Below are 26,015 nucleotides of genomic sequence, written 5' to 3'. Positions count from 1 at the left end.
TGGCCCCAAAGGGTATGGTTTTTCAGGCGTAAATAGGCTATCGATTTTAGCTGATTTTGGGAATTTTGGTCATAAATAGGGTATGGTTTTTGCACTCTAGCCTTAATATGGTATGTTTTGAAGAAGAAGCACTTTTCCATCATTATCGAAAAGAAAGTCAACAAAAGCCCTTCACAAATTATGTTTACGGTAATTTAACATTGGTCTGAACTTGGGAACTAATTATAACGCAGGTCTTAAACAGGGTTTGGATTTAAGGGTCAGGTCATAAATAGGGTTTCGAATTTTCGGTCAGGTCATAAATAGGGTAGAGAACATCGCATATATTGGTCATAAATAGGGTTAGGGTTTTGGAAAGGGGGCCGCACAACCCCACCCAATTTTTCTGAGAGTACCCTCCCCACCCGGGAGAGAAAGTCTCTTCTCTGTGGTTATAATAGCAGACTCTTGAAACAAAATTCTGAAAGAGTTCTCGAGGCTAACACTAAAATGAAAACATACACACAATCAATAGATTTAAGCCGGATGTAATGGGTTCAAACGCCGAGAGGAATGATTTTTCTGCGTGCGTCTGAATGGCAATACATGTCAGTATAAAGTCAGGCATAAGCATAGGACGGTTAATCCGCCTTTGTACATCTTGAACGACGAATTGAAAACTCAGAGCGTTTTTACACCAGACGTATGAAACAACAGACGCCCAATACGGCAAACACCAGGCGCAGAAAGAAAACAAACAAAAAGTGGAAAACATTTGAATACACGAACAAACATTGTCTTTATTAGATTATCATCTGATGGAATGTTCAGCAGTTAACAATACAGTGGCTGTTAGAAGCTGGAGGAAGTTTTATGACTTTAGGATCGATGACAAGAACAGGATTTAACAAGTTCGTACAAAGCTTCCGCAAAATGTTTTCTTAAATGTCAAAAAAGCCCAGTTTGGAATAGCTATCGTTTCACTAGTTTCCAGAATTTCAATGAATTACAATGTAGCTTGATTGTAGCCACGTATGAAAAACTAAGAAAAAGTAGGTCCGCGTGGTGTACAAATTTTTTTAGTGTAAAATCCGTTAACAATAACAGTTTGAGTGCAGCTATGTAATGGATGGCTTTTCGATCACACGATGACGCATTTGCCTTCCCTTACTTTCGTTGACGAGGCAGGATGAAAATATCTCCCGGAATTGATGCTTTTCAGTTGCTGATTGCTGAGGAGACCTTTGAATATTCTCGCCGAATAAGCGTTCACAGCTCTCGTGGTATTCGAACGCGTTCGGATGGGTATGTCAGTTTTCCAGATCCATTCATTCTTGTCAGGATCATAACATTCTACTCTTGTATCTAGTGGTGAAGCGGGTCTATAAAACATCCAGCAGCCAAGAGCATACAGTTGGTCATCAACTGACAAAAGCTTGGGACAAACTCCCGGTCTGATGTAGAAGCTTGCAATAAACTGCCACTCATTTGTTGTTTCACTGTACACTTCACATTGACATGTTACTAAACGATATCCCAGTTCAACCTTTCCAGTGATGAATATTTTTCCGTTACATGCAGCTCCGCTCAGACCCACTTTCGGTCGTTGAATGTCAGCTACCTTGTCCCATTGGTTTCTGCTAATATTGTACCTGTAAACATCAGTGTAGAGTGTAAGCTCCTCATACTCATCTGTTTCTGCAGCAATCCATTCTTCACCGCCAATGAAATAGACAAAATCATCTTTGGCTACGATGCAAACATTTTTTCTTGCGTCCAAATGATCAAATGAAGTTACATCTTCCCACGAATTTGAATCCTGTTTGTATTTTATTATGGAGGAAATACATTTCTTCCTTTCTTCGCTTCTAACATCCCGTCGTACTTTGTAGTCCACATCTCGCCTTCCACACACCAGAGCGTATATTTCATCGTCATTGACGACAAATATTTCTTCTAATACCACGCCAAAATCTATGTCTGGTAACCCGCTAACAGACACCGAGTTCGAATATAGATCATAGCTTACAAATCCAAGCGTATCTAAAGACCTATGTTGAAGTGAATGCAGTTTACCTCGACAAAAGATCAATCCTCCCTTCTCTGGATAATTACGAGGCATTTCACCTAGCTTACACCATCTACCCTCACCAGGAAAATAACACAAAATAGGTTGACCATTCTGCTTACAGCTGTTATTCGGGGTTACTGCGCTAGTGACAACCATAACAGAGGTCTCGAGCGACTTTCTAGGTGCAATGGACAAATTATCATACTTGTGTGAGTCAATTAAATTTATAGCGTCCACCACACGATTCAAACAGCATTCATTGTCTTTCACCAAATCATTCTTTAGAATATCATTGGAGAGAAAGTCACGCGATACAAAAACAAGTCGAACGTGACCAAATAACTCGGCGAAATATTTCTGTCGTTCCTTTCTGTCGTGATCAATCCATGCTAGAATAATCTTAAACACGTCTTCTTCGGCGCCAACATTTATTTCATCACTTGAAAGCCACATTTCCATTTCTTTGCTCGACATATTAAGAACCTCTTCACGGTTCGTTTCGTACACGGCGGTGAAATTTGTAAAGAAGTATTTTTCGGTCTTCGCAAAAAGTTCTTCGCAGTGATATCTTTGGGAAAAAATGTAAAGTGAAATACAGTTTGAAATAGTCAACATCTCTCCTAAAGCTGCCTCAGCGAACCTTTTTAAGTACGGAAGAAAAAAATAATCGGCTAAAACGACAAGGTCTCGGGCATTCTCTTCAGCCAATATCTGAACATCACCCGTGTAAATAAACTGCAGTGTATTTCTCATAGCAGACTCGGAAAACATCTCCAAACGAACAATTCCTTCTCTGGACTCCTTCATGTCGCTGTTTAGTAGTTTTTCGAAGAAAGGACTTGCGTCTGAGAGAATTTGTTTATGAGCTTTGAATTCTTTGTCATCTTTGACCACCAAAATAACATCGCATCGCTGATCAGGCGTCTCTTTTGGCATAAAGAGTTCATTTTCTTTCCTTGGACTTGAAGTAACGCGCTCAGAAGTATATTCAGGCTGAAATAAGGCGGCCATCTCTTAGCTTACCAAAATAGCAGACGCTTTGGTTTTAAAGACGTTAGACTGCGAAGGATTCTTGACTTTCCGCTTGTCGTTTCAGTGCCGTTTCACTTCAGTTCTGTCGGCTCTATTTCGGTTTCATTAATTTGTTCTTTCGGAAATGACGATCGGAAAACTCATCTGTGTTCGTAGACCGTTTAATAGTGTTCTTTGTGTTACAACCAATTCGGGACGAAGGTTAAGAAAACCACTTGGTCCCTCCTCTCGATCGGTAGGAAGCGGAAAACACGATATGTTCGCGCATGGTTCACGGCACAGCGCAATTTCGAATGCAGCGTCATTGTCATCCACTGTGCTACTCGTCTTAAATGTCGTTCACGAGAAGCCCCCCCGTTTCGCCGACCACGCGACTAAAAGAAACGGGGCTCTGGGGACGAGAATGATGCACCTTGCGCGCGCAACTAGAATATGTGCGAAATTGGATCCAACGATACCCTAACAACGAAGAAATACAACCAAGGTTAGTTTTCTGTCGACTTTGTACACAGTAATGTAGCAAAGCAAGTAAAATGATGTTCTCGCAAGTTGCAGAGCTGGTGGTAACACGCGCAATTTAGTTTTAAACTTTTAACAACGTTATTGCGCGATCAGTTTCACCATGGGTACCCTCCCAATCCTGGTCACCTTGGCCACCCTCCCCAACCTCGCTACATTTGCCACCCTTGAAACCCTGGCACCACTCCTGGTGGGGGGGATGTCTCCTATCGTATTGACAGGAGTCGTCCTATTCCGTACCGGGCAAAAAGGAAATAAAAGAAATACGCTTCCGATGTTGTTCTGATATTTCAAGCCTTAGACTGTTAATGATATTAAAAGTAAAAACGACTAACAAACTGCCATTAGCTAAATATGCTCCCTCAGTTGTTTGTTGAAAATTACACCGTGCATAAATAATGGCGAAAGGCAAACCTACCAGGACGTGTATTGAAAAAGTTAATCATCGCAAGCGACTGAATCAAAGCTCACCTTTCTGATATCAAACGTTCGCGAACCTACACAGTCAGCATGCTGCAAAATTAAACACCACGATCGTTGTTCACGGATTGGGGAAATAAAGAAGACAAGTATAAACTGGTATTTTATTCCACTTGCATTGAGATGTTGAAATCCAGAATACTTCATCGACCACCAGTTTTGCTCTGTTTCAAACAATGTTCTCGCAGTTGGCATGCTGTTGTCATGATTTCTATGTAGAATCTAGCAGCTGCTATTTTTCTCGGCTTTAATTTTTCTTTGGCGGGATTTTGAGGTTCTCCTTTCAACTTGCAAGATAAAGTCCCATGGAAACTCTTCGCAGGAAGTTGCATGATAACGCCACTGATTTGGTTCAAATTTTCACTGCTCGAACGAGATTCAGAAATATTCCACATCCGCTTGTTTCGCTGTTTGTGTGACCAGTCTCACATTTCCACCCAGACCACAGTATCGGTCAACAGAAAGAGTAACAGACAGAAACAGAAAACATAAACATTGTTTTCTCTCGTGCTGGTTGCAAATAATCCACCCCTCAATGAAAGACGGTGAGGATTTCCAAAACAGTGACCTTTCAGTTATAAGATTGTACCACAGAATACGTCTTGAGCGCACGCGATCGAGTGAAGCGCGTTCATTCTACAATGACTTCTTCAGTATCACTACGTGTCGGAGAAATGTCTCACAAAGAATTTGCCGCAATTTCTTGATAAATAAAAGGAAACGAGCTTGTGAAGGAGAGCGGTCATCAAAACAGATATAAACACGAAGATTTTACGTTTAGAAAATTTGTTTGTACATGTACTCAACACCTCCTGGTTTTTAATTGCCTGTATTCTATGTGCATTAGTCTTGGGAATAGACAAGACAGCAATGTGCAAAAAGGCTAAGATAAGAATGTGTGAGAAAAATACATTTTTTATGATACATTATTAATTAAATTATTGATAGTTCTCATATTGAAATTACTTGATATTCAGGTGATAAAATTTCTAATTATTTCTTAATATTATACGTATTTACTTATTTATTAATTCATATTTAACAAAACGGCACACTAACTAGAGGCTTTTCTTACTCTCGTTATAAATATAGAAAATCTTGTCTCTGTGTAATAAAATATTGTTGCTGACATCTTATCCTGCTATGTTAAAGGAATGGAAAACGCGGGCGGTGAGTTATATCTCCCCACTGCGTGTAACTTGCACTCGTCTCGCGCGCGCGCCTCGCGCTCAGCTTCGAAACTCACAAAAGCATGTGTTACGTTTTAATTACGCAATACATAATGGAGTCTTGACGGACTGGTAAAGTGCGTGTGTCTAACCTGACAACAACAGTAAGACAAGCCTTAGACACTCCATGTGTTTATCTTATAGTTAGAGGATATCTCGGGAAGCCAAGGAATATGAATGAAGATAAACATTATCTATGGTCGCATATTACTATTGGATAGTCACGTGTTTCAAGTCTTGAACAAGTCGACTTTCAAATGACCTCTTCTAAGGAATCACGTGATCCACGCCCACTGTGCGCATCATTCCTATCGTGCACAGGGTCATTCCTATTGTCACGTAAATGTCCACGTTTTGAACACGTGCTCTCCTCGTGCTTTGACGGTGAAATGTTGTCGTTTGTTTCTGGCGGGATCTTGATTTCTAATGTCCTTCGCCTTCGCCTTCTAGCTCCTTTTTCTACTTTCCCTCCTTTGGTCTGCTTCTCTCTATTAGCTTGCTCTTTTGTGGAGCTCGATTCAAGGTTTAAAACTCCAGTTGAAGATGATCGAGATGGAGGCTTAGGCGACTGAGTGTCCTTCACGCTACAACTTATCTTCAGAGCAGAGTTTTGCCTTTCCTTGACACGTTCTCCGTGTTCCTGTATCAAAGATAATTTGACGCCTTCCATCGACGCGTCATGTTTCAGAGGGGAATTTAGTGTCGCAGGTGGCAAGCGAGATCTCAACAACAAACTTTCAGGGGTCTTGGAGAGCTCCGCCTTATCTTGTATTTCCACAAGCCGACCCAAAGTATTGTTTATACTCTTGAGTAGTTCTTTGCCTCCCGTTGTAGCAATTGAATGCCGTTGACTAGGAAGCCGTTTGTCGGCGGACGGCGAGCAATAAACATTCCTCCAGGTTTGCGCATGCCTAGTATCTGGTGCATTGTACTGAGCATGATCACGTGATCGGTCTTCATTAGCACGTAACATTAGTTCGTCTTTCTCGTCTTGAGCCTTTATCGCTGTTAATTGGCAACATAGCCCGTAGGGGGGCAGTGAAGGTGGATCTTTGGTCTTTCGCTTTGCCTCCGTATAGGAAGAGGGCGTGTTGAAATGGAATGGTCTGGGAACCGGTTGTCTGGGCTGATTTGCTCCCGGGCTCCTAGACGGAAAGTAGGAATGCGGAAGAGAAAATCTTCTGTGGTTAAAATTGACCTGGAAATAAAAATGATCGCGTTAGCAGGCATAAACGATATCCCTCCGTGAGTAAGGTTATGGCTGAGTATGGCGAGTAAACATGTTTACTTGCAAAACTGCCAACCCTTATACAGTCGAACCTCTATTAACTGCCCCCCTATTAAGCGACCATCCTTTATTTGGCGGCCAGCGGGCAAAGTCGCGGAAAAATTTTCAGCTATGCAATGTAATTAAAACTTCTATTCAACGGGCAGCGGCGGCCAGCTTCTTGCCTTCCCAAGGGTGCTTTTGTTTTATTTTATACCTCTTTTAAACGGCCAGGAAGATTTGAAGTTGGCCGTTTTCAGCCAGATGAAGGTAAAAGAATGACAATGTGGAATACTGTTAAAACACATTTTCAGCACTATTTAATTAAAACAATCACAACAGTTTGTTTGTATAGCAGACGAGCCAGTGTTGGGTTGACAGACACGTCGCGTCCATGCACATCATTGTTTCTTTGGCTTTTGTTAATGTTATGGACCGTATTATAACCATCATTGTTCTACTTTTTCTCCACTTGCTTTTGTTTGTACTTTTATTTGATAAACTGAAAGCTGGACCACGCCCAACGTTGTTTTCGGGTGAACCTCTATTAAACGGCCACCTCTATTAAGCGGCCAGTTGTCTCGTCCCCGAGAGTGGCCGCTTAATAGAGGTTCAACTGTATATAGATTTAGCCAATCCTAAAAGCGGAATTAACGCCTGTGCGGTTTCTTCAAAGCCCCGCTAACCAAGGACAAGCGAGAATTATGATTGGAGTTTTGTAAATCTGCGATGAGGTTTTATGTTTATATTGTTTGGCTTATTGTTTTGAAACTAAATAAAACATAAGCAGTGAAAAGCATTTTTATAGAGGAAAAATTTATACTTCGGTTAACTGTCAATGATGAGTCGGTGTTAACCGCCTTCCGAACAACTCGGTCCTGATTACGGCAAGTTAACATGGCTCGAGCCCGCGATCCAATCGAAAACCCGCACTTGGTCAGCGGTCACATTTAGAAAAACATGTGACCTTGATAAGCTTGTAATTTGGAACGGCGATATGGTAACGGATAGCTCGTTTTGACAGGTGTCAATTAACCTTAAAATGGATGTCCAAAATCAGAGACGTACGCTATAAACCAAGACTCTAAGGCCGCGTGTCTCGGTCAATCATGTTGCGCAACGCCGTCGTCGCGGTCGTGCGTGCTCGCCCTCAAGAAATACCGCTAGCCATGATTACCATGAGAAAATCAATTCATGGGTTTCCTTTTCTTTCCTGTATGGGCATGGTGCTCCGCTTAGCGGGTCTTCGGGCAGCCGGAGCTCGGCTATTAGAGTTTTAGAGGCGGCCGTTTTGGTTTCGTTTCCCAATAGGAACAATTGTTTAAGGCGCAAATGGGTTAGCTGTAATGTCCCGAGAGAAATTCTCTTCTCTGTGGTTAGCAAAGCAGACTCTTTTAGCAAAATTCTAAAATACCTCTCGAGGTTAGCACTAAAATGAAAACATGCGCACAATCAATAGATTTAAGCCGGATGAAATGGATTCCAACGCTAAGACGGATTATCTGTCTGCGTGCGTCTCAATGGCAATGCGTGTCAGTATAAAGTCAGGCAGAGGACGGTTAATTCGTTGACACGAACTATCCACCTTTGTACATCTTGAACGTCGAATTGAGAACTCAGAGCGTTTTACACCAGACGCATAAAACAGCAGACGCCTACTCCGTCAAATACCAGAAGCAAAAAGAAAAGAAACGAAAAGATCATCTGGATGCAAAAGCAGACATTATCTTTAAAGGGTTATCATCAGACAAAATGTTTGGCAGTTAACCGCGACACAGTGGCTGTTGAAAGCTGGATGGGGTTTTATGTATTTGGGGAAGACAAAATTTGGGTTGACAAGTTGTAAGTCCAAAGTTTCCCCACAATATCTTAGTTTAAATATCAACAACTGAAAGTAGCTCAGTTTGGAGCACTCATCGTTTCACTAGTTACCAGGATTTCAATGATTAACAGTGTAGCTCGATTGTGGCCACGTATGTGTTAACCTGGAAAAATAGGTCCGCGTGGTGTACATGTTGTTACATAATGTTCGTTAACAATGGCAGCTCAAGCTCAGCAATATGGCGGATGGTAATTGAATTATTACCCGTCAGGCTCTTCGATTACATAATGACACATTTGCCATCACCCGCTTCCGCTGACCAGGCAGCAGGAACAAATCCCCTGGGATTGTGGCTTTTCAATTGATGATTGCTGAGGAAGCCTTTGAATATTCTCGCCGAATAAGCGTTCACAGTTCTTGTAGTATTCGAACGTGTTCGGATGGGTATTTCCGTTTTCAAGATCCATTCATTCTTGTCAGGATCATAACATTCTACTCGTGTACCAGCTGGCGAGTCGCCTTCATTCCGCATGCAGCTGCCAAGAGCATACAGTTGTTCATCTACTGACAAAAGCTTGGGACGTACCCCCGGTCTGATGTTCAAGCTTGCAATAGACTGCCATTCATTCGTTGTTTCACAGTATACTTCACATTGACATCTTCCGTGATACCCAGGATCAACCTTTCCAGTAATGAAAATTCTTCCGTTACACGTAGCTCCGCTGAGGAACTTTTTCGGTTGTTGAATATCAGCCACCTTGTCCCATTGCTTTCTACTAAGATTGTACCTGTAAACATCAGTGTAGCACTTTAACAACTCTTTGCCATTCCTTTTAAGTCTTTCTTCACCGCCAATAAAATACACAAAATCATCTTTGGCTACAATGCAGAAATCTTCTCTTCTATCCAAATGATCAAATGAAGTTACATCTTCCCATGAATTTGATTCCACTTTGTACTTTCTGATAGAGGAGACGCATTTTTCCCTGTCAATGCTGACCTCCCTGGACCAGCGGTCTCTTCTGTATTCCACAGCTCGCATTTCAGACATCAGAGCGTACATTCCATTGTCATTACTAACAAATATTTCCCGTAATGGCCACCTGTCGAAATCTATGTATGGTAACCTTGTCCAACAGTTCGAGTATGGATTATAGCATGTCAGTTCAGACCATAGCCAGTATGAATTCATTACCTTACTATATAGTTTACCTCGATAAAAGACAAATTCTCCCTCCCCTGAATATTCACGAGGCATTTCACCTAGCTTACACCACCTACCCTCACCAGGAAAATAACACAAAATGGGTTGACAATTGAGTTTGTGGGTGACTAAGCTAGTGACAACTATAACAGAGGTTTCGAGCGACTTTCTAGGTGAAATGGACAAATTACCATAGTTTTGTGAGTCAATTAAATTTATAGCTTCCACCACACGATTCAGACAGCATTCATTGTCTTTCACCAAATCATTCTTTAGAATATCACTGGATAGAAAGTCACGCGATGCAAAAACAAGTCGAACGTGACTAAATAACTCGGCGAAATATTTCTGTCGTTTGTTTCTGTCGTGATCAATCCATGCTAGAATAATCTTAAACACGTCTTCTTCGGCGCCAACATTTATTTCATCACTTGAAAGCCACATTTCCATTTCTTTGCACGACATATTAAGAACCTCCTCACGGTTCGTTTCGTACACCGCGGTGAAATTTGCATAGATGTAATTTTCGCTCTTGGCCAAAAGTTCTTCGCATTGATATCTTTGCGAAAAATAGTAACCGGAAATACAGTTTGAAGTATTCAACATTTTTACTAAAGCTGCCTCAGCGAGCGTTTTCAAGTTTGGAAGAAGTAAGTAATCGGCTGAAAAGACAAGGTCTCGGGCATTGTCTTCAGCTAATATCTGAACATCACCCGTGTAAATAAACTGCAGTGTATTTCTCATAGCAGACTCGGAAAACATCTCCAAACGAACAATTCCTTCTCTGGACTCCTTCATGTCGCTGTTTAGTAGTTTTTCAAAGAAGGGACTTGCCTCTGAAAGAACTTGCTTATGAGCTTTGAATTCTTTGCCATCTTCGACCACCAAAATGACGTCGCATCGCTGATCGGGCGTCTCTTTTGGCATAAACACTTCATAATTCCTTCGACTTGAAGTTAAGGCTGCCATCGTTCAACGGAGCAAGATGGAAGAAGCTTAGTTTTAAGGACGCTAGATTGCGAAGGATTTCGTTTCCGCTTGTCGTTTCAGTCCTCGTTCACTTTAGTTCTCTCGGCTCTCTCTCGGTTCGGAAACAACCGACGGTTCGTATACTCTTTCATTCGTTTTTCATTCCGTTTGGACACTTGGATGGTTTGCTTTATCTTTAAAAACGAGACTACGGCCATAAACTTTTTGTAGATTTACTGAACTGGCGCTTTCTTATCAGTAGAATGCGTGGCAAACGGGAAACACGAACAGATGTTTGAACATGGCTCATGGCACAAGCGGAAGTCGAAGGCAGCGGTTCGAAAGCGTTTTCAACCCTGCTCGCGTGACCAACAGATGCGCGAGTTGTCACGCCTGAGCACAAGGACCCTATAAGCTAAAAGATTATAAAGCCAACACTATTTTTTCGCAATTTGTCACGGAATAATATAACAATGCAAATTAAATGACGTTTCTGCTCGGCTTGTCACAACGCGAGTGGTAAGACGTGCAACAGGGCTTTGCAACTTGTAATGCAACATTGTTGCGTAACAAGTGGCAAGGAAAAAGTCGCCTTCAGGAATTCGCGAGAAAGCTTTCGAAACGGACATAATTTGGGGATGCGAAAATAATAAGGATTATTATACACTGAGCTCACTATCTCTATTCTGATTGGCCGAAAGCGTACAGTGAATTTTCGAAATCAGCGCCTGTGACGTCATCTAGCTGTAGATTATACAATAATCATGTCAAGGACACTCAAGGTCACGGGTAATCAGGTCATGTATGACTGCGGTGCATGATTCCTAAGGGTAATCATGTCAAGTTCGCGCGCTTTGTGTTGCTTGCCGTCAGTGAAGAAGCAAAAACATGACTTCCATTTTTTTTTTTCGTTATAAGTATCAGTAATAAAACAATAGGCCCTTTGCAGCTAAGCCGTCACGTGACCTACTTTTCATAAAATTATGGGCTATAACTTAACGAATGCCAGAAATGGAAAAAGCATGTCGAAAATATCAAAATGGCCAAGTTTGAGGCCCCCATCATCAGAGAATGAGATTTTATGATGGTCTGAATTTTTGAAAGAATAAGAAAATTTGTATGGAAAAATGTTGCTGGAGAGCAAGACCTTGCTCTCCAGCAACATTTTCCATACGAATCCTGTAAATTTTCCGAAAATTCAAACTATGGTATAAACTTACTCGTTTTTTCCTGGGGCCTCAAACTTGGGCCATTTTGGTATTTTCGATGCGTTCTTTCCATTTCTGGCATTCTTTTAGTTATAGCCCATAATACAAAAAAATTTTAGGAAAAATTTGGTCACGTGACCCCAGCTGCAAAGGGCCTATTATTAGACTCGGTTTTTGTGATATCCAGAATTATCGAGGTCTCGGTAAGGGTTATCAACCTCATCAGCCGAAGCCTTCGACTTCGGCTGATAGCCCCTACCTCGACCTTGATTATTCTGGATATCACAAAAACCAAATCTAACAATTGTTTATCATTATACATTGTAGTCACCATCTGTCTTCTCATTGGCTAAAAGCCTATATTTAATGCTGGGAAACAGCGCAACCTACAGATTAGTGAGTAATCCGTAGGTTGCGCGCGCAATGCATGATTTCCGAGAGCAATGTCAAGTTCACATAAGAACATGGCTTGTCGAAAATAAACTGCGTTCGGTGCGATAATGCGTTTGTCGTTATTTTCTGATACAATGTATAACAAAACAATTATGAGATTCGGTTTTTGTGATATCCGAAATAATCAAGGTCTCGGTCAGTGTTATCAGTCTCAGCCTTCGGCTTCGGCCGATAACACTTACCTCGACCTTGATCATTCCGGATATCACAAAAACCTCATCCAAGAATTGTTTACAATTTTACGCGATTAATTTTCGCGCGCTTAATTTTCACCTATCTTCACTACCTGGAAATTAAACTTCTCTGAAGACAAAAGACTACAACAGGGTTCATCTGAAGCGAACAACAAATACATTCTTTGTAATTACCTTGTCGGGTGAATCCAGTTTCATTTGCTGTAACGGGATGGAAATGATCTTTGCATTTATGAGAGACACTTTGCCTATCGATGGCGTGTTGGCTCGTGAATGTCTGGGCGAGGACCCGGCGTGTTTCGTCTCAATAACACGTCGAGGAGACCCTACGCGGGTGTTTACCGTATTTTCCTTCCTTTCCTGTTCATTTTGCTCAGTGGATTCTTTGTCGACCGTAGCTTTGCTTTCGATCAAAATATGCGACAGGTTCATGGATAACTTCCGACCATTCACCCCCGCAACTTCCACTGAAGAATAGTTGCAAGACGTCTTTCGGGAAATTTCAATGCCCGCGTCACTTAAAACGCTACAAGTTCGGTCTTTTTGCTCGCCAGAAGCATCTCTATCGGTTTCGCTTTCTAACTTCTCGGATATCATATCTCCTTGAATATTGCGGGCATTTTCTAAAAGATCCCCGTCAAGTTTGGACAAATTTTCTTGGCTTAGAGAATGAAGCTCTTTCCGACCAGCGGGAACCGTTAAGTTCTTCGTCTCCAAACCTGATTCATTCGAAGTACTTTCCTGTTTATCGTTAAAATCACACGCCTTTACTGTCGCAACTTTGCATTCAGCTCTCTTTTTAATCGCATTTTTATTTTCCTTATCTTGTGAAGCACCTCGCGAGTTCCGAACGGACTCGGAATTGTTCGTCTCGAACTCGGAATTGCGCGTTACGTCGTTCATGGTGCGTTCAGCTTTTCTAGGATGCTTGATGTAGTACCGTCTTAGTTTCCTTTGTAGAAGATGGTACACAGTTGATGTCGCGGTGGACCTGTGATAAGGGAATAGACGCAATACGAAAGGACAGTGTTAGAGAATACTTCCGTTTTAGGTGCAACTTAACGTTAAAGCTTAAGGACATGCATTGATTTGGTAATATTTGCCGACACGATTGACAATTTTGATCAAAGAACATGCGATTATAAAAGGATCATAGAAATCCTGTCTTTATCCTGTGAGCCAGGGTTAAAGCTTTTCGTTTCCCATAAAAACTAAGAATTAGGCCCAGTTCAGACGCCGAACTTTCCATGAGCCGAACCAAATACATTGAATTAAGTACATGCATGAAAAGTTCGGCGTTTGAATCAATTAAGAATGGCTATTTGAATTTGGAAGGGCCCAGCCGTTCTTCCCCCCTAGCTCAGCTGGAAATTTCGGCTTTGGAACGGCTTTGATTCAGACGTAGAACTTTTTATGAGCCGAACCTAATGCATAAATTATTATGACGTATTTTACAAGCAGTTTTCACTTTGCCTGAAAGTCGCTGACATTTCGATGTGATTTGGTTTAATTAAGTCCGGTAAAGTTCGGCGAATTAAGTTCGACGTCAGAATCAATAGGTGTACTTTTGATAATTTGAGTCGGTCCAAATTCGAATTAAATTCGGCTCAAGAAAAGTTCGGCGTCTGAACTGGGCCTTACTCAATTATTGGGATTAATTAAAAAGGGGTAAGGATTAGAACCGGGAAATTGAAATCTTCACTGCTTTCCCAAATCCGACCAAATTTCTCCCCTAATGTGATAATCTGCATTGCAATTCATTAGATAATGGAACTGGTTCACATATATAATCCAGCGACTCTGAAAGGTTACTTTCGACATTTTAATTCTAGCCTGGTTGCGGGGGCACCGACCTAAAAGTAACTTAGGCATCAAATCGAGGCTCAGCCTCGTCTTGGCGCATCTGTCCTCAGCGTGCAGCAGATACTGAGGCCAATACGATAATGCATAGACCCTTTGCTTAAATGGCGCCCAAATTTGAATAACAATACTTATACATCCTAAGCCTCACAATCATGTGAAATATCCTTTGTATGGAAACATAAATACGAAGCTAAGGATGTACAAAGTACAGTGGAACCCCCCCCCCCCCTTACGGCCACCCCGTTAATACGGCCACCGCGTTATTACGGCCACTTTATTCTGGTCCGAACAAAGCTTAGTCAGTTATTTTCTTATTTAAAGAACCCCTTTAATTTAATACGGCTACCCCGTTAATACGGCCAGTGTTTTTTTGTGGCCCGTTGGTGAACGGATTAACGAGGTTCCACTGTATTGTTATTCAATTTGAGGCGCCATTTATGCAAAGGGTCTATTTTGTGGCAAGGAAGCGTTTATTCGATATTGGATTTTGAACCTTCTAGCAGCAGATGTCTTGTACATTAAGTGAATAATTGTTCCAGCTATAGCCACACTGTAATAAGAAGGTTAAACGATTCACTCGTCTCCGTGCGGAATTTCTCATCTTCTTGAGGCAGATAAGAATTTTAATTACCGGTTTTGTGTCACAGCTTCAACTATTTCCTGGTGCTTTAAATCCATCTTGTCCACCATGTGCCGCAGTATATTTTTGTCCAGCTCTTCATCCCGCGGATAATTCGGGAACATGATCGGGATCACGGGACCGTCGAATCCCTTTTGCAGCCACTCGTGTCCGAGCGCATCTTCGAGTGTTATTCGTTCCTCTCGGTCAAACGTGAGAAAACGCTGGATGAGGTCTTTACATGCTATTAGAAATAAAAATTAATGCGATAAAATTTGTTGGAGGACACACGAGAGTATAAAAAACACATAACAAGGTATGGAAATCGTTGGTCAAGATTTAGACCCTAGAACTTCTATATACGGGGAAAACAGACAAGCCAAGTAACAACAACAGCATCATCACCACCACCACCAACAACAAAATCGTGCGTAATCGTGAAGGGAATAGCGTCCATGAACTTGGTCATTGTATCATTGCTCGAAAGGGATTGTCAAATCGAACACGGCCGCCGTAGACTGCCCCAAGGAAAGGGAAGAAAGACCATTGTCATTCAACACAAGAAATCCCACAAAATAGCGAAGAGTAATTGTCAAGTTGTAATGACAGAATGCAGGAATCATTTAGCTCCATTTATTACTGACTGTTCGATCTCTTAATTTTGGCACATTTCCTCGCCAAGCCGTCAAACTGATTTTCGTCTTATATATGTGACACCCCATTAGCGGGGAGGGGGGGGGGGGGGGGGGAATGAGTATCCCAAGCCCGATTAATTTTTGACCTAAATATCCTCAGGAGCCATCCTGATATCCTATATCCTTTTTATTCTAATTTCAAAAATAAACGATTTTCCTTCTCTATATCCCGTTTTATCTGATCTAAGTATCCCATACCTCACCAATTTTCCCCCAATTATCCCACATCCCGTTAATTTTCTACCTAAATACCCCATATCCCGAAAATCCCTAATAGGGCATATCTGGGGATACAACTCCTTTCCCACTTCTCCCTCGCGCACCACGTATTCAAAATGGCGGTTTGTTTAGCGATAGAGAAGGGTGGGGGGGGGGGGAGGGGGGGGGAGAGGAAGAAAGTCAATAGAAACGGTTCGGTTGAATTATATATAAATTGGGTAAAGACAGAAACACATAGACAAGTTACGCAAATCAACCTACAGGATGACAGGTGATCCGGAATAGGATTCATTTCATTTCTTTTCATTTTGTTGTAGAGAGTAGTGATGTGGAAAGGTTCGGCGGTGTAGGGAAGTTTTCCGGTCAGCATTGCATACATGTTGACCCCACTGCAAAGAAAAAAAGGACATTGTCAATATGTAGAAAATACAAATATTGTAAAGTGGATTTGTATAAGGTAAGAGGCGCGGTAGGGTCATGGTAAGTACGCTCGACTCCGGATCGAGCGGCCCGGGTTCGAGTCCTGGCCGCGGTCGGACGTTGTGTTGTGTTCGTGGGTAAGACTTTAATCTCACATAGTCTCTCTCCACCCAGGAGTATAAATGAGTACCGGCGAATTTAATGCCGCGGAGTAAGCCTGCTAAGGACTAGCATCCCATCTAGGGGGGAGTAGAAATACTCCTAGTTGCTTCATGCTACACTGAGAAACCAGAGATAAGCTCTGGCGTGATGGCCATTTGGCCCGTATGCAGATGCGTTAGTACTGCTGACTTGTTGACAACTCTGTGGGAATGAAAGTTATAGCAATAAACGCAAAACATAATTTCACTTAACTGATTCCCTGTAGTTCTGGTTTTAAAGGGACCACATCGTTTTGTGTTAGATACAATAGATAAAAGTCTACTGAGGCTACCGAGGCCCATGTATAGGGTCCATGATTGGTCAAGTTGAATTTCCGCTTGCTACTTACATCCAATGGAATCTCGGTACGTCTACGTCATCAGAATAGATTAGGATGGGTTCGGATGGGTTCGTATCTTGGACATTTCACGAGTGATGAAAAAACTGAGGGCACAAAGACAAGAAGAGATAATCTGCTAGCTATAGCCCCTAGTGAAAAGATGGAGAGTATAAAAAATTCACTTCCACGTACATGCTCCACACGTCCACCTCAGGCCCGTACGGTTTGTGTCCCAGGATCTCTGGGGCCGCATACGCTGGGGACCCGCATTGGGTCTTGAGATGCTCCCTGGTAGATTGTCCGTCCGGCGAAGAGACAAAAAGAGTGTTGCTGAGTCCAAAATCTAGAGCAGATAAATGCGAAAAATGTAAATGAGAATCATTAAAAGCAGGTAAAAGCGAAAACGAGCAATAACTCGCGAGAACACCTCGACTTTTACCCACACGTTAAACAAACGAAGGAACGTAGCTATCTCTTATTAGTATAAATCTACTAGCGTTCTATCACGAATGCCGTTCTCTGATTGGCTTCGCTACTCACTATCTATTCTGTGATAGACAGTGAGTAGCGTAGTAACATGTCCTTGTTAACACCCTTCGCTTCTCGGGCAGATATTTGTTTCAAGAACATCAAATTTCCGCGGGGCAACTATCAGCCGATAGTTCCCTGGCAGAAACACTCTATTGTTTAAATAGAAATCTCGAGCTCATAATCTAATTGTTTAATAGACGAAAAACGTTCAACCCCATAAATAAGCTTAGCTTCCCTGTAGATATTCCCCAGTACACAGGGAATCCCCTGGCCCCGGTACTCACTCCGTCTGTTTATAACCACCTCCGTGGATATGGTAACCGCAAAACCAAACATGACGACAAGGCCCCGTCCACTCTACGCCGCAGAAATTTGAAAAAGCAACAATAACCGGTCATTTTAGATTTGTATTTGAGAAAAAGTCAGGCAGGGAAATCGTGACGTCGTCTTTTTCAAAAAACTCCGTTTTCAAAATGTTTTCCGTCCACACTTAAACGCAAAGACGGCGCTCTCAAATGCATCCTGTTTGAAGAACGTTTTCGAAAAGCTCCGTTTTTGTGAAGGATTAGTGGGGACGGTGACGTTAACCGTGGAAATAAAGCTCCGTTTTCAAATTACTCCGGCTTAGTGCGGACGCTGCCCATAATATGAGTTATTCTGAGCTCAGGAATAACTCGATTAGCACGAAGACGCGCCAGAACTCTATCCTACCTATAATCTTGATGTTGTAATCATCGTCTAAAAGAAGATTTTCAACTTTCAAGTCCCTGTAGGAACAAACGAGGCTACGTGTTAAGGCTTTCTGTTTTCGTGATGATGGGTCTTCATAAGTAATCCGCGGCAATACGCATATCCGTTAGACAGGTAAGTGGATAGAAGATTGGAGAGGGATTTTGATGGATAATGAAGCAGATGAGCGGTAAAATAAATAAAACACGCCTATAAATCTCAGGCAGATACAAATCCCGTCTGTTTCGAGTTCAAAATAACAATAAAGGTCATCTTCCTATTTTGCTGTTTAAATTTAATTTTAGACACGTTTCGATGCTAGTTATCCTTCTGGTATAACACAGCTTTAAGATGTTACGGGATTAAATACTCATTCAAACAGATAATTCGGCCCTGGCTAATTCGCTCATGAATATTTAACAATTATTGCAAAAGCGCGCGTTGGATGTACGAGATGGTAAATAGCCAACTGGGCGCGTAGCGCTGAGTTGGCTATAATCATCTCAAATCCAACAAGCGCGGGGGGAATAATTGATTTATTAAAAACGCTCCCCAAATGAGGAAAACTAATTAACAAATATAGAAGCCTAAGCCGCGTATTACACTGTCATAAAACTCGACGGGCATTTGAGAACATGAGGGAAAGTATGAACCGCAGGCGAGTGTTTTCTACATTTCTCAAATGTCTGGAGTGTTCTATCACAGTGTAATACACGGCTTAGGCTTCTCCATTTGCTTTGTGAGGTAGATTTCCGACTGCTCGACAAAACGCGACTTCTCGACTGTTTTCGCTTCTTCTTCTTTATTTGTTAAGTTAACCTCGTCTTCAAAACTTTCTGCTGCTTCGCAGAGAACTCCATCACAAATTTCTTCAAAGAAAATGTTTTTCGCCATCTCTAACAAAAATGTTGACTAGAGGAAATATGGCGAAAAACAATAAAACGGCTTTTTCTGGTTTTATACTCTGATAAAACATGGGTTTTTGACCAATCAGAGCGCGCCCAGGGTTCTATTTATATTGTAAACTACAATAAAGGTAAAAATGCCCGAAATAATCATGCCTACATGGTATAATGCGTGGTATAAACCACGCGGGATGTTGGCAGAACACTCGAAGAATTCGTAAATCACGAGCCGCAGGCGAGTGATTTAGAATTCTTCGAGTGTTCTGCCAACATCCCAAGTGGTTTACCATGCTTTTAAACCATAGAAACTTGTGGTCTATTGCTTTTATATAATAATTCAGAGGACACGCAAAATTTTTATGAGTTTACTCGCACAATAAACCATAGCTGATTGACCAATCAGAGCGCGCGCATTCATTTGATTATTATATAATGGCTCATATACTAGGATGACTAAGTCAAAGAAAACTCTCGAATTGCGTTATCCAATTATTCAGTTTTCATAATTATAATAAATAGCGTTTCCCGTGGGAGTCTCCTTCTAAAGGTAGTTCACAGAATTAAAGCTAATCCGTTTTGTGTAAATTTTTTTTATTACTATTCGTATTACTAAGGCTTCCACTATCGTATAAATAGGATAAGCCAAATGTTTCATAGCCAATGTTTGGCTCTTTCCTGCTACCTCAATCGACTGAAAACTGACTGGGAACTAGTATAACCGGGGTGGCGAGCGTGACAAATAGTGTCACTTTATAAGATCATGTTGCCATACTAACCACAGTTCACGACAGTTAGAAATCCAACTCTTTTTTTATTTGGCGTGTAAATCGAACTGCGTCACTATAAGTTAATAGGGTCATTTATTGCTAGAAGTCTATAGACCTCCGTTGTGTATTTCGTCCATACCTGTGGAGAATCCCTCCCTGGTGAAGGTAATGCACAGCGGACACAGTTTGTCGAATAAACTTCCTGACTTCTACCTCGCCAAGTTTTCTTCGGTAACAGATGTAATCCATGAGATCCCCTCCTGCTGCAAGTTCTGTGATCAAGTAATACCTGAGTGTAATTGTACAAATGCATTAAGTAAGTCTCAATGCGCGTGCTTAATATCCTTTAACGTTGACAAAAACTCTTTCCCATGGCCGCAAAACGTTTGGTCGGCACCAAGAATCGAGACTTCTGGGCGAAATTAAAAGGTAAGCCAGGGAGGTTTAATCACAGCGGTTAAAAAAGCATGCACCCAATCAAACCGCAACCAGGATTGCCATGTTAGTGACATGTTTCCATGGATTTCAAACACAGCAGGGCTTAAAATAATTATTTACTTAGGAGAAAAGCACCAAAGAGCAGTAAACCAAAAAGAATCAAGGATGACAGTAACATTAGAGAAAACTAAGAAGGATTACGGGGCAAAATTTTGAGGATGCGCCGGTTTGAATGGCAAAAATTCGAGTCCAGACTTTCCGCTCTAAAGAGTGGTACACATTTACCAGCGGAGCTTACCAGGTTACACACATTACCTGTGCTCTGTTTCCACCACCTCCAGTAGTTGAACAATATTAGGATGTCGTATCATCTGCATGATTTTCGCCTCTCGCCGCATATTTTTAGCGACATATTTATCTTGATGAGCTTGCTTCTTGTCTATTATCTTCACAGCGACCTGCGGCGAACGTGAAAAAGAATTAACAACAATAACAACAAAACAGCATGTCCATGCAGTGTAATTAACAGGTTAAATAAAAGAACCGAAACAACGTCGGGAAAGAGTTTCAAATTAAGTAAGGACAAGAGAAAATTTGCTATGGTAGCTTTTTAATCAGTGACGGTTACTACATAGAATTGACAGAAATTTGTCTCATATAACATACTTGTTTATTATATAATTATATTATTGAATATATGAAATATCATATATTTGAGGAAGATATGAAGACATGGCTGATCATCCCTGTTAGACACAACTTAAGCAGTTGTGAAATTAAGCCTCAAAATTAAGCAGTTGTGAAATTAAGCCTCAAAAAAAAAAAGAAAGAAAGAAAGAAAGAAAAAGAAAAAAAGAAATTCAGGCCTTAACGGCATCCGAACCCATGACCTCTGCGATACCAGAGCAGTGCTCTACCAACTGAGCTATCGAGCTAACTGGGAACTGGTCACCTTACAAGTTCGTAATATACACCGGCGTAGATGCATAGTGAAGAATACATAAACAATAGTCTCCATTTGGCGCGAAAATATGCTCGGATATTTGTCCGCGGACATTATTTGTTCCGATAAGTGAACAGTTTTCCGAGAACGTAGCTCGAGGAAAACTGTGAGCTTCGAGGAACAAATAATGTCCGAGGACAAATATCCGAGCATATTTTCGCCCAAAATGGAGGCTATTGTGTTTATTATTCTTCAAATCTTTTTCGCAACGCGAGCAGTTTTGAAAATTGTCTCGGTCACGTGACGTGTTTAGACCAATCGCGCGCGAGCGAAAATATTTGATGGATTATAAAAGTGAATATATGAAATATCAAATATTTGAACTGATCATCGCAGTTATACACACAACTTAAGCAGTTGTTAGAGCTGGTAGAGCAGCTGGTAGAACACTGCACTCAGGTGTCGCAGAAGTCATGGAATCCCGTTCAAGTCTGAATTTTGCTTAGACTTAATTTCACAACTGCTGAAGTTCTGTATAACTGAGATGATCGGTCGTGTCTTCATGCTCGTTGATTGTTTAGAGGAGAGGTTTGCAAGGAAAATGGCAACTGGGAACAAAAAGTATCGGTTTAACAAAGCATGCGCTCGGATATTTTATGAGTTTCGTTTATTTCTCAGAGCCCAGTTGGGGAGAAGAAAAATGCAAGAAATGAAGGAAATATAAGTTCAGATATTTAATCTACAATCACGACTTTTATTTTCATTCACTAATCAAATTTGATAAAATATTTGTGGTCGTAAATGGATGTTCACAGTAACTCGAGGGAGAACTTGAAGTTCAAGGGTCGAGAATTTCAGCAAGAAAAGAGCTTTAGCAGTCAACAATAGACACGGGATAGATGCGAACACATATAGCTGAATTGAGCAGTTACCTCTGATGACCTATCCTCTTGGAAATATATCTCAATCCAGTTAATAATCGTAATCCAACTGGAACTTTAAACAAATCTTGTAGCTGGATGACATTCAATGTTCAAATTCTGGACGTCTGATTGACTAACTGGGAATATTATACGTTGGCGTACCGAATGCTACAAATAACGTAAAGAACGCACTCAGAAATAATGAATTTTTTTCTTTTCTTCCCCTCCCCTCTGCTGCTTTTGTTTGTCCATGTTCTTTAAGTTACAGAAATTCAACCAACTTCTTTGTTTTGTCAAGAACGCCACTAACGGACTCATTTTTTTTTCCTCTGTCCCGGGAGGACGAATAGTTGATCGAGCACGCAAAGTGATACTAAAGTCGACAAAACACAACAACGGCCCAGTGGCTTTGCTTACCATTTTTCGTGCCAGTTGCAAGTGAGTTACATCGAATAGTGTCAATATAGTTTCCGGACAGTTTAACATTAGTACAACGTTTAGAATCAATGTGTCAAAACTTTAGCCAACTTTTTCATTTGAAAAAAGCCTAAAGAGTAGTCTCGTGGAACGTGCGCGCGAGCAAAGAAAATGACCAGGTCCGCGCGCGCGCCAGAATAATACATGTTGAGTTTGAGTACTATCATAGACGGCGTGTTCGCGGTTGGAATAGATCACCACTTTGTGATTTGGCAAGGCATAGAAAGCACAGTCTATAACTAATCCAAAATGAATTCAATCTGCAAGGCTCACAAACAATGGTAACAACGTGACGGTGACACACATCTGGTCCTGAATTGCCAACAGCTTTTGAGAACAAATTTTGAATTGTAGACTCCGGTGCGCCAAGAATCCCGACTGCAACAAATACCCTTTCAAGTTGTCATTCATCTTCGATAGTCTTGTCATTACTTAATGTTCAATTGAAAAAATCGCTTTAGTTTCTTTTTTTTTTTAATGCCAAATAATAAGGTTTTCAGTTTCGGTCCTATCCACGACCTCCATGCAGCTCGTGTTTAGCTGTTTTATGGCCGGGAAACGAAAGTAAAAAGAATTGAAGAATTGGATTTATACTATAATACATTAATAGCAAATTATTGTAAAATCAACACCATCTTGCTTATCTTCAGAGGGCATATTGTTCTAAAGGATTTTAGGATAGGACAATAAATTAGTTGTTCATAATGCTTCCATCGTGGCATATTTTTTTCTTTTTCTTTTTTTTTTTTTATAATCCTCTCAAGGAAATGCTCTGAAAGTGTGTAAATCAGTTGCTTAAAATTCGTGTTATAGTCTTTATTTTGAGCGAGCTGAAGTATTTTTAAAATAGTAAATATAAATCCCCTGAGAGACCTGAAAAAAATTAACAAAATCTTATATTTTTTTAATTTCGCTCATCTCATCAATCCAACTGTCCCTTAGAACTCTGGAAATGACGGGATTTCTATACATTGTTGTATGTACTTAATACAAACTTTATCTCCAGTGTAGATACTTATATCACCCCTTGCTTGGGGGAGGAATTTTCTGCATACGCACAGCTTGACAGCATCACATTCCTTAGAGCTTAATTTTCCGTATGGAGCTCGAAACACAGAAAACGTCATAATCCACGCGACATCTTGCTAATCTTTCCAGCCATATGGACTTTTTCTTGAGCTATACTCAAATCAGTTCAGAGGTCAATTGCAGCATACAATTCAAAATACAGTCCACAGAACGCCAAAGGTGTATTTGCACTCTACACATTTTCAAGTATGTAACACATTTTCTCACCACATGTCAGTTCGCTACATCAATTCTGATCAATTATTTAGCGATTATCTACCGAAAAGATAAAATTCCTTGAGTGATATCTTGAAATTTAGAAAAATACGGTCCAATACGGAAAATTTGATATGGGAAATTAACATTTCGAGCACCAGTGGCATTCAATATTTAATAATCATTCATTAATTTAAATTTTCTTTTCTCTAACAAATGTATCTTTCTTTGCCGGGCATAAATGAACCAATATAAACCATTATTGAGGTCTAATTGATACCTTATACTGCTCAAATCAATAAAACAGCAATATTTTGAGACACGTATTCCAGTGACACTAGAAATAACAACACAACACGCACATGTCGGCGCTAACGGCTTTACTAAATCGCAACACAAGTTTGTTTTTGTTCCTTGTCTATGTACACAAGTCAGATTATGTCTTTCGTTTGGCGAAAGATCCGCACAGCTAGCGAAACAATAAAACGGAAACGATAAAACATGATTGGAGCGTGAGAAATCTAAACCGTAAATATAGCTACTTGGTTTCAACATGTCGCTGTCGCAGCAATGTGCAATATCATAAAAGGCGATGAAGGATGAGTTTTTTTTCTTTTCCCTCTAAAAAATTTACTTCATTACAGAGTGTGAAATTCCTAATATTCCTGTCATGAACTCGACTCTGCCGTGTCTGTTCCACAGAGGCACTAAATCAGACTAAATTAATTAATTTCCACGAAGACTTAGAGTGTTTTTACAGGTTTCAACTGTACTAATATATGCCAAAAAAGCGGAGAACACAAAATAAAAAAGACTGGTAACTTGGTGTGAGACATCAGCATAAAAACACGCTGGTGTTATTGGACCTCATATGGGTCTTGCGGTGAATTATAAATCCATTGACTGTGAAATTCATAGGATGGATTTCAAAATTTGCAACCAAAACAAAACGCAATTTTTGTGCTTTTCTTTTAGGTGAAGAAAAACATTGCCAAAAGCTGTAAACAACTGACTGAGGGCATGCGAGACTAGGCACAGATCAATCCAATCATTTGATAAATTTGCATAAGGTCAAACACTCACTTCGTTTTCTAATACACTCTCGAGTCTTGCGTACAAATATTCTCGCCGACCAACGTGTCGTGCCGTACATGAAAGCCCGATTTAAAAGCACGCATGAAAATGGTCACTAAAAAAATGGCTTACTACTAATACCTTTAAATCCTTTATCCTAATTAATGTAGGCGACACTTTACAAAGTAATCCTCGTTTGTTTGCCAGCTTTGCGTCAGGGTTTCGCTGCCAAATTTGAAGAGCTTCGTTTGATTTTCAACAGGCAGCCGAATGAAAACACAGCAATTAACCTTAAAAGGTACATCATGTTCGACTAATGAAATTTGCGGTCTTGTTGGAGCCTGCTATTGTTGCGATTGCAGGCTATTACAAAGCGAGACGTGTATACCGGTAATCGCAAGTTTACGGCAACACAAGCTTAGTTTAGACTTAAGGTCGTGGATAAATTATGTTGCTGACGTCCTAATTTCCTACCTTTTCTCCAGTCAACACGTGAAATCCTTGCTTTACTCTGGCAAACGATCCTTCGCCGATGGTTTTGCCGAGAAGGTAGTTTCCAATACGCTTGCATTTCAGATATCTTTGCAGTTCTTCTTTCGGGACTTCAGCGACTCCCGCGGGAAGAAAGCCGTTAATTTGTTCGCGAGAATCATCCATGTCTTTACTTTCTGTCGGCGGCATATCACGTACAACCATCACATTCCGTTATCAGCCACCGTTAAAAACAAACGCTAACGACGAGCATGCTTCATAAATACTTGGAAGTGTCTCTTCAACGAAACAGTGCCTCGTGTATCATGGATTTCACGAGCGCAAGCAGAACATGTAAAATGAGCTCAAGTTGTTGTTTGCTCACTGTCAAAACCTGACATGCGAAAAATTTCAAATACTCCAGATGATTCGTCGATCTCTCCAGGTTAATTTGCTCTTATTAAACAAGCCATTATTAATTGAAATCTGATCAAGCGGCTTTGTGGCATGCCGTGTCGTTCAATCTTTCTGATCTCGGAAGTTCGCGCGCGCGCAATCTCGAACTGAAACATCAATATAGAGTTATGTAATTTTAACTTGGCGAAGTGTCACATTCCAGTGCTATTAAGTTTCCGTAAGGCAGAGAAACAATCAAGAACTATTAAATTACCTCTTTTTGATATAAAACC

At 40.9% G+C, this 26,015-nt stretch overlaps 3 protein-coding genes across 3 annotated transcripts; all 3 read right to left on the bottom strand.

Annotated features, from left to right (window-relative positions):
- Window positions 1-511: 511 nt before the first annotated feature.
- On the bottom strand, window positions 512-4,831 carry LOC149117380 (kelch-like protein 28). The gene has a single exon (XM_089283030.1). It carries the CDS (start codon window positions 3,059-3,061, stop codon window positions 1,121-1,123), a length of 1,941 nt encoding a protein of 646 aa, XP_089139156.1. The 5' UTR covers window positions 3,062-4,831; the 3' UTR covers window positions 512-1,120.
- A 63-nt stretch (window positions 4,832-4,894) lies between these two features.
- Window positions 4,895-25,992, bottom strand: LOC110063892 (uncharacterized). The gene is made up of 9 exons (XM_020770891.2): window positions 25,330-25,992; window positions 20,470-20,612; window positions 19,856-20,005; window positions 18,027-18,082; window positions 16,977-17,127; window positions 16,085-16,212; window positions 14,922-15,153; window positions 12,602-13,418; window positions 4,895-6,508 (listed from the first exon to the last, which is right to left on the bottom strand). The coding sequence occupies exons 1-9, from the start codon at window positions 25,549-25,551 to the stop codon at window positions 5,564-5,566; spliced, it is 2,844 nt and encodes a 947-aa protein (XP_020626550.2). The 5' UTR covers window positions 25,552-25,992; the 3' UTR covers window positions 4,895-5,563.
- LOC149117379 (kelch-like protein 28) lies at window positions 8,360-11,709 on the bottom strand. Its single transcript, XM_089283031.1, has one exon. The coding sequence runs from the start codon at window positions 10,570-10,572 to the stop codon at window positions 8,680-8,682; it is 1,893 nt and encodes a 630-aa protein (XP_089139157.1). The 5' UTR covers window positions 10,573-11,709; the 3' UTR covers window positions 8,360-8,679.
- Window positions 25,993-26,015: the final 23 nt, after the last annotated feature.

Source organism: Orbicella faveolata, unplaced genomic scaffold (assembly GCF_042242905.1).
Source record: "Orbicella faveolata isolate gen_17 unplaced genomic scaffold, um_ofav_v1 contig_12, whole genome shotgun sequence".
Classification (NCBI taxonomy): Eukaryota; Metazoa; Cnidaria; class Anthozoa; order Scleractinia; family Merulinidae; genus Orbicella; species Orbicella faveolata.
Note: the sequence above shows the minus strand (reverse complement) of the source record. Positions and strands in the feature narration are given on the sequence as shown.